At 45.6% G+C, this 16,597-nt stretch overlaps 1 protein-coding gene across 3 annotated transcripts in view; it reads right to left on the bottom strand.

Annotated features, from left to right (window-relative positions):
* MMRN2 (multimerin 2) overlaps positions 1-16,597 on the bottom strand; it is a 43,071-nt gene that overhangs the window by 325 nt on the left and 26,149 nt on the right. Inside the window, exons 4-7 of one of the 3 annotated variants that reach the window (XR_006355057.1) lie at positions 15,628-15,711; positions 13,953-14,126; positions 11,188-13,038; positions 2,281-2,954 (exon numbers count right to left, since the gene is read on the bottom strand). Coding sequence is in view for 2 of the 3 variants with exons in the window: in XM_043989592.1 (XP_043845527.1) it covers positions 2,557-2,954; positions 11,188-13,038; positions 13,953-14,126; positions 15,628-15,711 (2,507 nt within the window). In the remaining variant the exon portion in view is untranslated. Of the gene's footprint in view, positions 1-769; positions 2,955-11,187; positions 13,039-13,952; positions 14,127-15,627; positions 15,712-16,597 lie in introns of those variants that run through there. The other 2 variants (XM_043989592.1, XM_043989593.1) reach the window with 2 other exon arrangements.

Below are 16,597 nucleotides of genomic sequence, written 5' to 3'. Positions count from 1 at the left end.
TCAGGACAGGGTCAGGGACCCCATTTTGTTTGAGGAGCACTTAACCAGTTTCTCTTAGACAATACTTTATTTGGGTTTATTCAGGTATACCCAATGAACACATGCATGATTGCCCACATTTACTATCTCACAAAGAAATGGCTCCCAAGTGTGGTTCTTGGTGTGGTGAGGGGTGTTTTCTTATAAGAGAATGAAGTTGTAAAACCATATAGGAACCAAGGGCCACATTAACATTAATGAATGTGAATCAATTCTGACTAAGCCTCTAGAAATCTCTCTCCTCAATCACCAGGGAGGGGTGTGATTTTAGGTACAGAAAAAAGTTTTAAATTTTATTCTTTAATCATTCAAAAATTTTTATTGAAGAACTACCTTTTAAAAGTTCCCTTTTGTCTAAGTACAAAGTCCATGTTTAAGAACTTTGTAAAGATTCCTCAGTATGGTAGTTTATTCCCTTAGTTGATCGATAAGCTTTGCTATGGGTGTCTGATCCTTTTTAAAGTTAGCCTTATTTGAGAGAGAAGCAGATTTTTGTTTCATTTCTACCTTTACTACCCTTGTAGTTTTATCACTCTTGTGTCTGGTGCATAGATTTTTTTGTTTGTTTTGTTTTTTAATGGATGACACAAATTCCTTAATGGAACAAAGTAATACACAATATAGATGGTCAACCTCCCACAGCCCAAATATTTCCATCTTTAACATTTTAGTTTCAACCTCCTTCCTTTGCTGGTCATTTTTGTTAACACAAATAAAAATGACAAGAAGCTGAAGGACAGAGTTTTATTTCAAATGATCGTAACTGAAAGATACCTTTATTTTTGAGCTTTGATTCTTTTTCCTTTCTCATCCTTTACTGTAGATAGAGGTGCTCATGAATACCAAAGTCATTCAAAGTTGGGGGTGATCAAAGGTGAAGAAGATGGAGCAGAGGTGCGCTGGAGGGTAGTGGGGGAAAAACCAACACTGATGTTGGAGTCAAAAGACATGAGTTCAAGGTCATCTTCTTGCTAGTAAGCTAAATGACCTCGGGCAAGCTCTTTTTTTGCCAACCCTCAGTTTATTCCTCTATCAAAAACGATGCTATCAGAAATCTCTTGGATCTTTAACAGGAGAACGGTAACTGATTTTTTTTTTTAATTTAGGACAAGTTGCCCTTGAACCATTGAGGAGAAGCAGCAGAAGCAGAAATCCTGCTACACCACTACAGCCGTGCTGGGTGGGTGGGTGGGTTCAAGGTGGGGAGGGACTTCTGCATTAGGATGGGGGAATGTGAAGAAATAGGGCAGGACCTGGCTTCACCTGGGGTGAAGGCACCAGGGAAAGAAAGCAGTGATTTGGTAGCTTCCTACATAATGAATTCTTCTTACTAACTAGGTGTTAGTATTTCTTTATAGCTAAAGGATAGAAAGAGATTTCAATACCCCCCCCCCCATAATTTCTCTGTCCACGGGCAAAGCTTTGGTCATCACATCCTAGTTATAGTTTTAGCAATCTACAAACCTGTGAGAAAATAAGGAAAACATTGTTTTCATTTTTAAATTAAAAAAAATTCTTCAGAATTCTTCGTTTTTAAGGATTCTAAAACTGAAGGGTAAAGGGGTGAGAGATGGGAGGTATTTAGCAATAAAAGGGAAATTTTGAATGAACTCAGTGGATTCCAGGTGCCAAGAGAAACACCCTAGTTTTCTTCATGCTCAGAAACAGAAATTTCTTACCACCTTCCTCATCCCTAAGGTAAGAGGATTGAATTAGCTGTTCTCTAAGGGCCCCTCTTACTCCAAAATGCTACGGCTCCAGGGTGCGTAAGTTTAGTCATATCGGCTTTTCTCTTTGCCTCCCATGGGGGTGAAGTTACTAACTGCCCCAAATGGAGCCTTCTTGTTGGAAAACACATCCATTCTGAGAAGTTGCCATTTTCTTGAGCAGGTCAAGTGTCCTAGTTTACCTCGATGTTTCCAACATAAGATCATGGCCTTCCCTGGGGCAGACAGTGTTTTTGTCTTTCTTTTCATCCTCATAGCTTAGCCCTCTGTTTAATAAATTCTGGTTGGCTTGACTGTACAGCTGGGGTCTTTCTCCACAGGGTGTCCCTCAGGAGAGGTAGAAAAAGAATGGAAAAGAAACCAAGGGGAGGAAGAGGGTTGAAGAGTTCTACAAAAGCTGCCAGTCTCAGAAAAGGTGGAGAGCCCCACAAAGTACTGGGTCACTCTGGAGGGGGTGAAGGGTAGCACACCCTACCCCGCCCCCCCCCCCAAACCAAGGTGCTTCAACTCTCACCTTAGGCTTCAGCCAAACTCCAGGTTTGGACCTGCCCAGTGCTGAAGGCAGAGTCTTTCAACGCTATCCGGCCTCAAGTCCCAAGGCCAGAGGGAGCACTCTGGGCTCCCTGGGAGTTTTGTTTGATCCTCAGGAAAAGCATGAGGCTTGGGCACCAAATGTACTTTGGCTAAAGGCTTCCAGGGAGCATTAGGGACAACACAAAAGTGCTACAGAAATCTCGGTCCAGCCTTTTATAGACTCTTTGGGTAGAGGAATCAGGTCGGGGCTCTGGGTTCAAGTCTTAAACAGCAGGAAGCCGCCCAGCGCGGTCCCACTGGGATTCCTCCTGGCCAGGGAGCCCTTCGTGAGCTCGAACCACACCCTCTCCCCCTTCTGCAGCTCAGCCACCGCGAAGGTGGTTGCGGTGCTTCTTCCGGCGGCCATGGGCTCCTCCGAGCCGCTAGAAACTGACGTCCTGAGTCGACCCCCAAGCACTAGCTGGCCCTCGCCTAGCCCTGGGCTGAACTCGGCGCTCACAGCAATCAGGTAAACCCCCCGCTCCGGGACTCGGAAGAAGCCGTGCTCTGGGGAGTAGCATTCCCCAACGTTCAGGTAAGTGGCATTGAACTTCACGGGCTGGCGAAGGCTGTGGGTGCCTTGGGGAAATCCAGCATAGAAGGCCACGGAGGGTCCTAGAAAGCAGACAGGACCACGATCACTCAAGGATGCATGAGAAGATGGGAAAGGCATTAAACTTGGAGTCACAGGATCCGAGTTCAAAATCTGACACTACCTGTGTGACTTTGGGCAAATCACTTCATTTGTCTGGGCCTGTTTCCTCATTTGAAAGATAAGGGTGGGGAGGAGGAACTAGATGAGCTCTAAGGGTCTGTGGTCCCATGTCTTAGGTAAAGATGGCATGCTTGTTGGCCCTTGCCTCACTGCAGCCCCTTGAGACAGGGAGAGTGTTGCAAGGGTTATTCCAATTCTAAAGAGGAGTAAACGGTCTCTGGGAGGTGAGGTGTGTCCTACCCAAAGTCACAACAGCTAATGAATATCAGAAGGGGATCCCAGTGCCTGTGTCCTGTGTCCCAATTTCCTAGCCTGTACCCTACCCCCAAGATAAAGGAATTATAATAGCTAATAATAATAACTAGCATTAATTGGATAGTACTTTAAGGTTTGCAGAGTGTAGTAGTAGAGTAGCAGTAGTAGCAGCAGCAGCAGTAGTAACAACTTTTATGTAGTGCTTACTATGTGCCAAGAACTAAGCAAAGTTCTTTACTATTATTATCTCTTTTGAACCTCACTATAACCCTAGGTGGCAGGTGCTGTTATTATCCCTATTTTACATATAGGGAAACCGAGGCAGGCAGGTTACATGACTTGCCCAGAGACATACAGCTGGTGAGTGTCTTAGGCCAAATTTGAACTCAGGTCAGCCTGACTTCAGGTCCAGCCTTTCATCACCTATCCAGGGTTATTTTGCCCTCTTCAACACATGGGCTGCTTTGATGATCTAGAGTGGAATAGTGGATCTCAGTTCCTCTCCACCTCACTTCACTGGCTCAAACAAGCGTCTCTCTTTCTTCTCCTTCAAATTTGATAAATATTTAGGCAATAGGACAATAGAGATTAAATAGTCATTTTCTCCTATAAGCATACACAAAACAGCAGAGAGCTGGGGCAGGAGTGACAGGGTTGGTTCTGTCTAGGTGAGCTGTAATTATTTTTATCTTTTTTATGGAGAAAAGGTATTTTATGCCTTGATAAACCTCCTTTATTTTGTGGGGAAATGAGGGTTAAGTAACTTGCCCAAAGTCACACAGCTAGTATTAAGTGTCTGAGGCCGAATTTGAACTCAGGTCCTCCTGAATCCAGGGCCAGTGCTCTATCCACTTCGACACCTAGCTGCCCCACCTCTATGGGTGTTTTTTTTTAAGTGAGGCAATTGGGGTTAAGTGACTTGCCCAGGGTCACACAGCTAGCTAGTAAGTGTTAAGTGTCTGAGGCTGGATTTGAACTCAGGTCCTCCTGACTCCAGGGCCGGTGCTCTATCCACTGCGACACCTAGCTGCCCCACCTCTATGGGTTTTAAAAGTTTGCCAAGTGTTTTTTTTCCCAACAGCCCTGTGAGGTAGGTGTTATCTGTATCATCATCATTTCACAGATGAGAAAACTAAGTCTCAGGAATGCTGAACAAGGTGTCCAGGCTCCCAAAGCCTAGGTTATACTTTGGTTCCTGTCTGAGTTAATCATTTCCTTATTATAAAATAGTCTTTATTGATGTTCTCATCTAATCAGAAACGCCCCTCCCCCCAATTCCAGCGCACTGGAAGGAGCTGTGGGTCTGAGGTCAAAGGACTTGGCTTCACGTGACCTTGTGCGAGACACTAGGTTTTCTCATCTGTAAAACGAGAAATTTGGAGCAGATGATCTCCAAGATCTCATCCAGCTGCGATTTCATGCTCTCACAACGAGCATCAATTTATAGAGTCAGTTGGGGAGGTGATGCGTGCTACTTTTTACTCCCCAAAGTGCTCGAATGGATGAAAAATGTGCCACCTACCAGCCTAAGGCGTAGCTGCACAGTGGATGGATCACTGGGTCTGGAGACAGGGGGGCCTGGCTTTATCTCCCACCTCGGCTATTAGCACTGTGACCCTGGGTAAGGTATTTTACCTCTCTCGGCTCAGGTTCCTTGTCTATAAAATGGACCTAATCGTACCACCTCCCTGACAGGACTGCTGTGGGACTCCGATGAAATAACGTGTTAATGCCTTGTCGATGCTAGTGAGTACTATTCATTTGGCCTCCTCTTTCCTGGTCTCCATCAGCATCATAAAAATCTAGAGCTCGAAGTGAATTTCAAGACTATCTAGTCCAGTCCCTTCATTTTATAGATGAGGAAACGGGTGTGTCTGTGTGTGTTTTTAGTTGTGTCTGACTCTTTTTTTTTTTTTTTTTGGTGAGGCAATTGGGGTTAAGTGACTTGCCCAGGGTCACACAGCTAGTAAGTGTGTGTCTGAGGCCGGATTTGAACTCAGGTACTTCTGAATCCAGGGCCGGTGCTCTATCCACTTCGCCATCTAGCTGCCCCCATGTCTGACCCTTTTTGACCCCTATTGGGGTTTTCTTGGGAAAAATACTAGGGTGTTTTGTCATTTCCTTTTCTAGCTCGTTTTGCAGATGACGAAACTGAGGCAAATGGTGTTAAGTGACTTGCTTAGGGTCACACAGCTAGTACGGTCATATTTGAATTCAGACACTTAACCCCAATTGCCTCAAATTTGAATTCAGGAATCTTTTTTGCCTCTAGGCCCAGCGCTGCATGCACTTTGGTGCCACCTAGTGGCCACTGGGGTATAAATAACGTCCTTAGTCATCCAGCTGTTAGGTCTGGGACTTGTCTCTGGGCTTTTTGCCACTAAGTCCTCTGCTCTTTTGTTGTTGTTGTTGTTTGTTTTGGGGTGTGTGTGTGTGTGTGTGTGTGTGTGTGTGTGTGTGTGTGTGTGTGTGTGTGTGTGTGTGTGTGTGTGTGTGTGTGTGTGTGTGTGTGTGTGAGGCAATTGAGATTAAGCCCAGGGTCACACAGCTAGTAAGCTGCCTGATTTGAACGAACGTCTTGCTGGCTCCAGGTCCGGCGTTCTGCGCACTATGGCGCCGCCTAGCGGCCTCTCTGGGTCTCTCTAGGCCTCATGCCAGAGGGGGTTCTACCTCGGCTCTGATAGATGACCTTCCAATTCCTTTTCTGCTCCGAGACACTGAACAGCAGTACTCAGAATCCTGGACTTTGGCCACAATGCAGTTCTATTTGCTGCCAGGGGGTGGGGGTGTAACATAGCAGATGGGGGCACCAGGCCTGGACACAGCTGCTCCTGAATCTCTGCACCCCTGGGGCAGGCCACTGTGGTCAAAAGGCATTAGCCTGGGACCAGGAAGGGCTCGAGCCAGCAAGCATTCATCGCTGCTGCCCAGGGCCAGTGTTTTATACATTGTGCCACCTAGCTGCCCCTCTTCAAACTGTAAAAGGCTATGGGGGTGAGGGGCGGCTAGGTGGCGCAGTGGATAAAGCACCGGCCCTGGATTCAGGAGTTCCTGAGTTCAAATCCGGCCTCAGACACTTGACACGTACTGGCTGTGTGACCCTGGGCAAGTCACTTAACCCCAATTGCCTCACTAAAAAACAAACAAACAAAACCCCAAAAGGCTATAGAAATGCTAGCTGTTATCATTATTACTATTACTACTACTACTATCGTTGTTGTTGTTATTACTATTATCTGCTCTGTGTAGGGTAGGTCACTGAGTATTCTCTCATCCCATACTTCATGACACTACTGGCTCCTGGCTCTTTTGGGTTCTGTCTGGCAAGTCCTTTTTGGCCTCCTCCATGGTATTGTTATTCATGTCATGGTGTGTGTGTGTGTGTGTGTGGCCCAGACAAAGATCCTACTGATATTCTTAGAGCCCAGATCTGGCCTCTCCTCTCCCCCCAAAGTCCAAGGGCTCCTTTTCACCTGTAGGAGAAACACAGTCCTCCGTTTGTCATTTAAGGCCTCTCACAGCATGTCTGCTTCTGACCTTTCTAAGACTGCTTTCATTCACTCTGCCTACAGTTGTTCCCAGAACACACTGTTCCTCTCTCTGTGTATCTATTTACATTGTTCCCTAGTCCTGGAAGGCACTCCTGCTTCCCTTCTGACTCCTGAAATCTCTAACTTCCATCAAGGCTGAGCCCAAGGGTCATCCTCTTGATAGATTGTGTATGTGTCATTCCTCTTCCCATGAGCCCCTTGCGTGCTACTGGAGAGGTTTCAGTTTTGCATCTGTATCCCAAGTGCCTGGTATATAATAGACATTTAATAAAGGCTTATGGAATGAATGAATGAATGAATGAATGAATGAATGAATGAATGAATGAATGAAGTGACTGAGTGACTGAATGATGCCTGTATGGGATGACTGAGGTCCGAAAGCTGGGTGACTGGATGGTGATGATATCCTGGCCAGAAACAGGGAAATTACAAAGGGCAAAATTGCATGGATTTAGGGGGAAGATGATTCCTATTTCAGAAATACTGTATTTGAGCTACCTATGAGATGCACTGTGGGAGGAGCTCAGGATAAATACACCTGAGAATTTGGCACAGAGAGATGGATGTCATTCCTGTACTGAGGACAGAACATGGATAATGATGAACCAGCAAAGGGGACTCAAAAGGAAAGGTCTGACAGGTGAGGGGCAGCTAGCTCAGTGATGCAGCAGATGGAGCACCTGCTGGCGTGGAATAAGAAAGACCTGAGTTTGAATGCAGCCTCAGACAGGTAGCAGCTGTGTGACCCTGAGCAAGTCACTTAATGCCTATTTGTCTCAGTTTCCCAATCTGTAAAATCAGGATAATAATAGTCCTTTTCTCCCAGGGTCATTGTGAAGTTCAAATGAGATAATATTTATAAAGCACTTAACATAGGGCCTGGCACACAGGAAGTCCTATATAAATGTTAGCTCTTACTAATAAGAGTTAGAGGAAGTCCTATATAAATGTTAGCTCTTATTAATAAGAGTTAGAGTAAGAGACAATCGGGGGGAGAGGTCAGTATTTAGGAGGGAATCATCAATTTCCGCTCAGTAAGTGGGCCATTGCTTTCTTTAGTTTTAGCCATTTTTGGAGAGTGTATTTCAAAGGAAGAATCTCAGCCAATGTCCCTTTCATGTGACTGCTCACACTCACCCAACCCAAGTTATCCAAACGCCTGACAGAAATGCTGTTTACTCTAGGGAAGCATATCACTTGATTGAATAATGCCAGACAAAATCCCCATCATCATGAGTATATTTTGAAGTGTGTTTTGAAGTCCTCAGCAGTACAAAGACTGTGGTTAAAAGCAAACCTGTCAGACATCCTTTGGAAACAGAAAAATGCTACTGAGCTGAACCTCCTTCTCATGCCTCAAGTGGGTACTTGTCCTCTTGAAGTAATGTATGCATGATGTTAACCATTGAACTCGAGTTATTTCTATTACCAGACTACTGAACGAAGGGAAATGTTAGGTCATCTCCTTTTCTAGCTGATTGGCAGTTCTTGAGTGTTGACTGATTCAGGGAACAGCTTTGTTTATTAGCTTTTTTGCCCAAAGGGCTCAAGGAGGCATGTGGTGTTCTTGCTATGGAATAGAATTACATCCATATTTTTCATTTAATATTTAAATCCAGTGGCTCTGTTTGAATGTTTGATCAAATAAACCGTAGTTAGAGAAATGTTCATAGTCAAGTATAATAAAAAATGGGAAGTGCTCAGATCTGACCATGTTACTCCCCTACTCAGGAAAAACCAGTGACTCCCTATTACCTCCAGGACCAAAGAAGCTTCTCTTTTGTCATTATATAGCTAGTATATACATAAGTTGTTGGGTTTTTTTTTTTTGAAAGTTGTCTCCCCGATTTGAATGTGAGCTTCCTGAAGGCAAAGACAGTGTTTTGACCTTTCTTTGTCTCCTCACTGCTTAATACAGTGCTTGGCACATGGTAAGTGCTTAATACATGCTTGTGGATTTACTACAATGACAAATAACATAGTTTCAGTTGTGTCTGACTATTCTTGCTTCATTTGGGGTTTTCTTGGCAAAGACACTGAAGTGGTTTGCTATTTCCTTCTCCGGCTCATTTTACAGATGAGGAAACTGAGGCAAACAAGGTTAAGTGACTTGCCCAGGGTCACACCGCTAGTATCCGAGGCCGGATTTGAACTCACAAAGATGAATCTTCCTGACTCCAGGCCCAGCGCTCTATCCACTGTGCCACCTCGCTGCCCCCAAAATGACACGATCACTGTACCTAATTCTATCTTTGGTGGATGTTCACTCTTGACTTAAGACTCTTTGCTATTTTAGACTTATGTATTTAATGGAAGCTATGTTTGAATTACTATCTGGAAAATGTGAGTGCATGTATATAGTAGGAATGAGATGATATATTTAAAATTATTGAAAAATATTCAAGTGTTATGTAAATGTCAGCTCTTCTTCTTCTTCTTATTGTTGTTGTTGTTGTTATTACAACTAGGATCTCAGGATCATTGATCTAGAGGCAGAAGGGACCTCAGCTGTCACCTAATTTAACTCAAGTCACTGTTCACCGTGACTTGAGTTGACACAGGTTTGTGACTTTTCACAAGAAGTTAGGGTTAGAATTCAGGCCCAAATCCAAGGCTCTTTACAAAGTATTTCATTCAAAATGAACTTTTTAAAAACTTCAATTAAACAGAACCTTCTTACTTAAATTTTGCAGTTAGGAGAGGAGCTTTTCTTGGGTAAGTTACGCTAGGTCTCAGTTTCCTCATCTGTCAAATGAGGGGTTCCGACTTGACTTGTGGGGTTACTTCCAACTCTAAATTTGTGAATATATAAACGGTTTCAAATGCTTCAGAGAATCCAAGAAGGATAAAAACTGAGACAAGAACATTGGATTTAGCAACTGAGACATCATTGGTGACCTTGGAGGAGACAATTTCAGTTCAGTCCTTGGGGTTGGTTGGAAGCTAGATTTGTAAGGGGCTAAAAAGTGAATGGGCAGGGGCAGCTAGGTGGTGCAATGGATAAAGCACTGGCCCTGGAGTCAGGAGTACCTGAGTTCAAATCCAGCCTCAGACACTTAACACTTACTAGCTGTGTGACCCTGGGCAAGTCACTTAACCCCAATTGCCTCACTAAAAAAAAAAGTGAATGGGAGGTGAAGATGTGGAATACCATACATAAATTAATAAATGACTTTCTGGATCTCAGTCGTCTATCCTCAAAATAGAGTGTGTATTGTAGTAGAAATAACACTAAAGTTGGATTCAACTTTATAAAGTGCTTACCATGCCAGGAGATCCGGGTTCAAATTCTGGCTATGAATGTGAGAGTACTCTGGAATGTGTAACTATTATGCAAATGTAAGGTGATGAGATAGATTAAAAAGCATTATTATAATTTTTGTTTTCATTCCTTCACTTAATTGGTGTAGGGAATTCTCTCCTCCAGTCATGCAGCTTCTGTAATTTATAGTCACGGAGTTGCCTGGGAGACCAAGAAATTTAAGCCATCTGCCTAAGGTCACATGGGCCAGTATATGTCAGAGACTGGACTTGAACCCAGGTTTTCCTAGTTTTGAGGCTGGCTTTCTAGAAGGTCCTCTGGTGTGACAACACAAAGAGTGTGATTGGATTTGGAGTTTTCGCCCCAGGTTCAAATCCCAACTGTGGGTCCACTCTGACCACTGCCCTCCCTGGCTCCCTTTTAGGGTGCAACTAAAATTCCACCTTCTATAGGAAGCCTTCCCTAACCCCCCTTAATTCCAGTGCCTTTGGATAAGTACATGGTATGATAGTGCATAGAGCGGTTGGGCCTGGAATCAGGAAAATTCATCTTCCTGAGTTCAAATCTGGCCTCAGACGCTTCCTATCTGGGTGGACCTGGGAAAAATTACTTCCCCTGTTTGCCTCAGTTTCCTCATATGTACAATGAGCTGTAGAAAGAAATGGCAAATCTACTCCAGTATCTCTGCCAAGAAGACCCCAAATGGGTTCACGGAGAGTCAGACATGACTGAAAACTACTGAAGAACAACAAATCCCTCAGCTGATTATTTCCTATTAATCCTGTATATAGCTTGCTTCCACTATATTTATTTGCATACTCAACTGTGAGCTCCTTGAGGAGTTTAGTGTAGTACATAGTAGAAGCTCAAGGATGGATTTGCTACCTCTGCGACTCTAGGCAGATTCCTTAACTTTTGTGGCCCCGATTTCCTCATCTGTAATGTGAGGAGGGTGTACTGTTTGACCTCTCAGGTTCCTTCCAGCTTTAAATCTATTATTCTTACTTTGTGGAGATTTCCCCCATCCCACGATGGCCCTTGCATAGAAAACCCTCCAACACTCACCTTCCTCAAGGAGCTTGGGGGCCTGGTCACTCCTCCCACTCCCAGGCAATGGCTGATCTCCCCATTTTTCCACTTGCTTCTTGTCCCTCCTTCGGTGAGACTCCTGTTCTCTCTGTTGCTTCTTTCCCTTCTTGCTGAGGACGGACTGAAGCTTGCTCAGATCCAGGCTGACGTTAGTGGCCACCAGTTCTCTGTAGTTGCCAAACAGGGTCTGGAACAGCTGGAGATGCTGGGCCAGGTCCAGTTCCACAGCCCTGACGTCACTCTGGAGGTTTTTCAAGGACAGGTTGAGGGGCAGTATCTCACCAGGATGGCAGCACCCTTGGTCACGGCTTATCTGGGACTCAAACTTCTCCATCTGTGAGCTCAGATGCGTGATCTCGCTCTTCAGACTGGCCAGGTCATGTTCTTGGAGGCCATCCCCATCCGAGGCTTCATGGTTGGGTTCCAGGTGCTCTGCCCGGCTTAGAACCCCTGCCTTGCCCTGCCCAGAGTTCAGTGGCCGATCTTCGCCAACCCTCTCCAGTGCATCTACCCTCTCCCTGAGAGCCTTCAGGTCCACAGCTTGATCTCTCAGTCTGTTCGATGTGGAATCCAGGGCATCTTCGATTTGAAGGTAGGTCACCGGCAACCTGCCCTCTTCCTCTTCCATTATCTCCTCCAGCATCTCTTCTCCAAATAGGGCGGCCAGCACAGTCTGGTGCCTCAAAGCATCTTCCAGGAGAGAGCCAAAGGAATTGTTGAGGTAGCGGATTTCCTGGAAGATGTGCCTGTCCACTCGCTTCAGCCCATCCACCTCCCCGACCAGGGCCTGCACCTGGCCCTTGAGCAAGGCTCTGCTCACCTTGGCCCGGGCCATCTCCTCCTTCTGGGCATCCACAGACAAGGCGAGGTCCTCCACAGCATTGCGCAGAGCCTTGACCGAAGAGCTCTCCAGCATCTTCTGGTCCTCCAGAGTCAAGTGGGTTTCTTCCAGAAAACGAGTGGCATTTCTCTGGTCCTCCCGGAGAAGGCTCAGGTCAAAGGATAGCTTTTGACAGTTGCAGTCCTTCACATATTTCATCAGGTCCGAGTGGCTCCCCTGGAGGTGATGGAGGGTGTAGTTCAGGTCTAGGATCTGCCTCTCAAAGTCTTCCTTGATCTCCTCCATGATGAGGGACTTCTCCATTAAGATGACCCTGAGCTCCTCAATCATGGCCTTATTGCTTCGCAAGGTGCTTATCTGCCCTTCAAGCCTGGTGCCAAGCTCAAAGTTCTCATCAGAGTCGAGGAAGAGCTCTTTGATCTCTTCCTCATGCTTGATGAGGGTCTCATTGAGCTGCCTGAGGGCACTCAAGATTTCATCTTCTCTCCTGCCAGAGGCAAAGGATAGCTCAGAGAGGTTGCTCTGCAGCAGTCCTAGCCTGAGCTGTAGGTCCTCCTGTTCTTCCTTGGACCCTACCGTACTGGTATTGGTCAGAAGTAGGTGGACTTCCTGGGCCTTCTGGATCTTCTTCACCTTCGAATCAGTGTCTTCCCTGACTACAGACAGGTTGTGGTTCAAGGCAAGCTGCTGGTCATGCAGCTGACTGTTGAAGTCGTGCCGAAGCTGATTGACTTTTAGGATGTTTTCCTGGACTTTGGATTCAAACTTGGTGCCCAGCTCCTGGAAGTCTGTCTTGGGCACAGCAATCTCCTGCAATCTCTCAATGCTCTGACGATTGGCCTCCACATCACGCGACAGGTTCCTTACCATATGAGACAGGTTGTGGAGGCTTTCATTGAAGCTTCTCCAGATGGGGCTGAAGTGATTTTTCAGGAAGGTCTCCATATGGCGTAGGAGGACCGGCTGAAAGGATTGATCCGAAGACCCTGCAAGCGACAGATGAAGGCATTCACATTGGGCCAGGGTGGATGGCTCCCCCTTCCCTGATGCTGAAAGCCTGGCCTTGATGGCACAGTCAGGCCTCTGCCCTTGTCAGCTCACCAGCTGAAGTGTGGGTTACCCAGGACTGAGAGTTGTATGGACTGCAACCATCATCTCCCCTGTCCTTGCCGTAAGAAGCGAGGCATCCAGAACATGAGGAGGGAGAAGACCATTGCATCCTGCCCTGGCCAGGGCATGGCCAGAGTATAGGATTCAGTCTTTGGTGCCACATTTTTGGGAAAGTCATTTAGAAGCTGGAGAGATTCAAAAGGAGGGTAATCAGAACAGTAAGGGGTCTAGAGACCAAGCCATCCCTAGGGCTGGATGAAGGAATGAGGGATATTTGGGCTGGAAAAGGGAAGACCCCAGGGGTGTGTGAGAGCTGCCTTTAAGTGCCTGAAGGGCTTTTATGAGGAAGAGCGACCTGGAGGACAGAAGTGGGGGCAATGACAAAATGGACATTTTTGTTTGATACAAGGACAAGTTCTCTAACGATTCCATCTGTCCACCTCGGGAGGTGGAGGGTTCCTCTTCACTCGTGTCTGTACAGTGACCTGGGAAGATGTGATAAAGCGAGTTTGAGGTCCACTATAGGTAGTACTATGTGCACTCTGGGTCCCTTCCAACTCTACAGTTTGCTGATTATATAACTTTTCCCAAGACTTCTTACCCAAATAATTCCTCAGAGGTGACCAAATCCCCAATTTTCTTCATGCCAAAGTATTCAAGCATCTCCCTTATCAATCAATCAATCAACCAACCAACCAATAAACATCTGTTAAGGGCCTACTCTGTGGCAGGCACTGTGCTAAACTGGTACCTGTTACTCTACCTTGACCCCAAATTAAAACTTGCTTACCGAGTCCAGTTCGATTTGCCTTCATCTCTTCCACTGTGTCGTTACTTTCTAGGGACTTCTGAAGATCCAGGAGGCTGCTGGCTGCTTGATGGATGTCATTCTGAAGGTCTTCCAAGAGGCTCTCTTGTTCTTCAATTGCTCTCCGGAATTCTATGGGTTTTCTGGAAGGAGGGGCTGATTACAAGATAAAGATTAATTATAATGCAGCCCATATATTGGGTCCCTCACTGTGACCCAGAGCTTATTTTATGAGGAGTGATCAGAATGGAGGGCTCTGACATTCCAGAGGTTGTGAGCCACTCCATGCTGATCCAAGGGGGTGGGGGGCTGGGTGGAGCCATGAATCACCTTCTTGGCCCCTACCAGGTTGTGTCAAGATAATGGAATGTGGTAGATAAGGGGATTTAGCAGATACTCAAAGGTCCACCTGGAGATTAATCTAAACTGATTAAATTAAGTGAGAGTGGTCGCTGACTAGCCTACTTCCAGTTAACTAGATTGTAAGCACAGCTGGCTGGCCTTTAAGAGGGTATTGTTCTCAGAAGCTAAAAACTTTGAACTTAACTTGAGACCACCTTTGGGTCCAATGAACCAATGAATTTGAATGACACTAGCCAATCAGCTTGAAGAACCTCCCATTTCTGGGAGAACATGAAGGAGGAAGTTGATGCTGGAGGGGGATTTCTGCCTCTTTTGGTTCGAGACATCAGTTTGGTCGGAGGACTTCAAGTGGGAGGTTTAGGAAGGCTAGGATTTCCATGCTATAAGAAATCTGTTCTCGATCTTTCTTTTTCTTTACTATCTTATATCTTTTAATAAGCCCTTAAAAAACCTAAACTCATTTATCAGTGATTTTAGCCACTTTCCCCCCAAAACTGGGGGGACAGATTAGAACCCACATTTAGAATTTTAAAATACACACGGTTTTGGATATTTTCCCAAATGGAACCAAATCTGTCTATTCTATAAGAATACGGGGCCACTAGGTGACACAGTAGAGAAAGCAATGGGCCCCGGAATCAGGAGGACCTGAGTTCAAATCCGACCTCAGACATTTGACACTTACTAGCTGTGTGACCCTGGGCAAGTCACTTAACTCTCATTACCTCACAAAAAAAAATTAATTCTTTAAATATGGGGCAGTTTTGTACTTGATGAGAAATGGGGACCACACGGAGAGGCAGGAAGGATTGTTTCTGAAATATGGCCCCTGCTCTGTATGATTGGAAGGAGCCAATGGGGAGCCAAAGGATGATCTGGACTAGGTATTGGGGTGGGAGGAGGTGGAGGTGGAATGGAAACCTCTCATGAAAATGTGTATGTGTGTATGTGTGTATATATACACATATATGTGTGTGTATATATGTGCATATATACACACACATCTATGTACACATACACACATATCTTTAATGTACACAGTTGTTGATGTGTTGTCTCCCTCATTAGACAATGAGTTCTTGAGGGCAGGGACTATTTTTACCATTCTACCTCACACCTGACACATGATAAGTGCCTAATCAATACTTGTTGACTGGCTGAAATGCCCCAGTTGTGGCCAAAGACAAAAGCTCCTGGAGAAGACAGGGTCCATTGGCTGCTGTCTGTAACTCCCTGGGGCACATGATGATCAACCCCACAGACCCAAGTTTCCCAAAGCAAGAAAGCACCAAACCAGTTTCATGTTGCAGGGTCTCTTCCCAAGGATCCTCCTTCCCTTCACTCTGGTCATCTATTTCCAGGATCACAGAAGGGTCTGCTGAAGAGAGGTGGCAGAGGGCATTGGGTCAAAGCATCGAGAGATGTTAAAGTTCTCTGAGCAGGTCACACAAAGAGTCACGGGGATGGCCAGGGGATGGCTTTGGCCACATGTCTCTAAGTCCACCTTTTCCATCCACCAGACCATCAGAATTTTTCCCATGGCCAGGAAAAGGGGAAAAAGGCTGAGTAGGAGAGACAAAGGTTGTCCCCAGCATTTGATGGGGGAGGAAGGAAGAAGTAGGAATGCGAAGGGGGATCAGAATTTAAAACTGGATAGCACCTTCGTGGTCATCTTTTCTGACTTCTCATCACTTTATGGATGAGTACACTGAGGCTTAGAGAAGGGACATGCTTAAAACACTGCTCAGTGATGCCAACCTGAGTGCAAACAGTAATGGCTGAGATTTATAAGGGATGGCTTTCTATAGCAGAGTTGGGATGTAGGGTCTGTGAGAAAGGGAAGTTGGGGAGGGACATTGAAGGTGCTAGGTGATGCAGTGCTGGGCCTGAAAGTGGGAAGACATGAGTTCATATATATCCTCAGATATTTACTATCTGTGTGGCCCTAGGCAAGTCACTTAACCTCCATTTCTCTCAGTTTCCTCAACTGTAAAATGGTGGTGATAATAATAGCAACTACTTATAAGGTTTGTTGTGAGGACCAAATGAGATGATACTTGTAACAAGCACATAACACAGTGCTTGGCACCTAGTAGGTGCCATATAAATATTTATTCTGTTCCCCGAATTTGAAGTAGGCTATGATAGGCAGGAAAAGTCTCATGGGGGTGGGAACATTCCACTTAGTCATATAGAAATTCTCCTTTGGGAAGTCCATGATCAAAGTTGCACCCTGCCCACCTCCCCATCCCTTGTGACCTGAG

The sequence above is a fragment of the Dromiciops gliroides genome, chromosome 2, assembly GCF_019393635.1.
Source record: "Dromiciops gliroides isolate mDroGli1 chromosome 2, mDroGli1.pri, whole genome shotgun sequence".
Taxonomy (NCBI): domain Eukaryota; kingdom Metazoa; phylum Chordata; class Mammalia; order Microbiotheria; family Microbiotheriidae; genus Dromiciops; species Dromiciops gliroides.
This window is presented reverse-complemented; position numbering and strand designations above follow the sequence as displayed.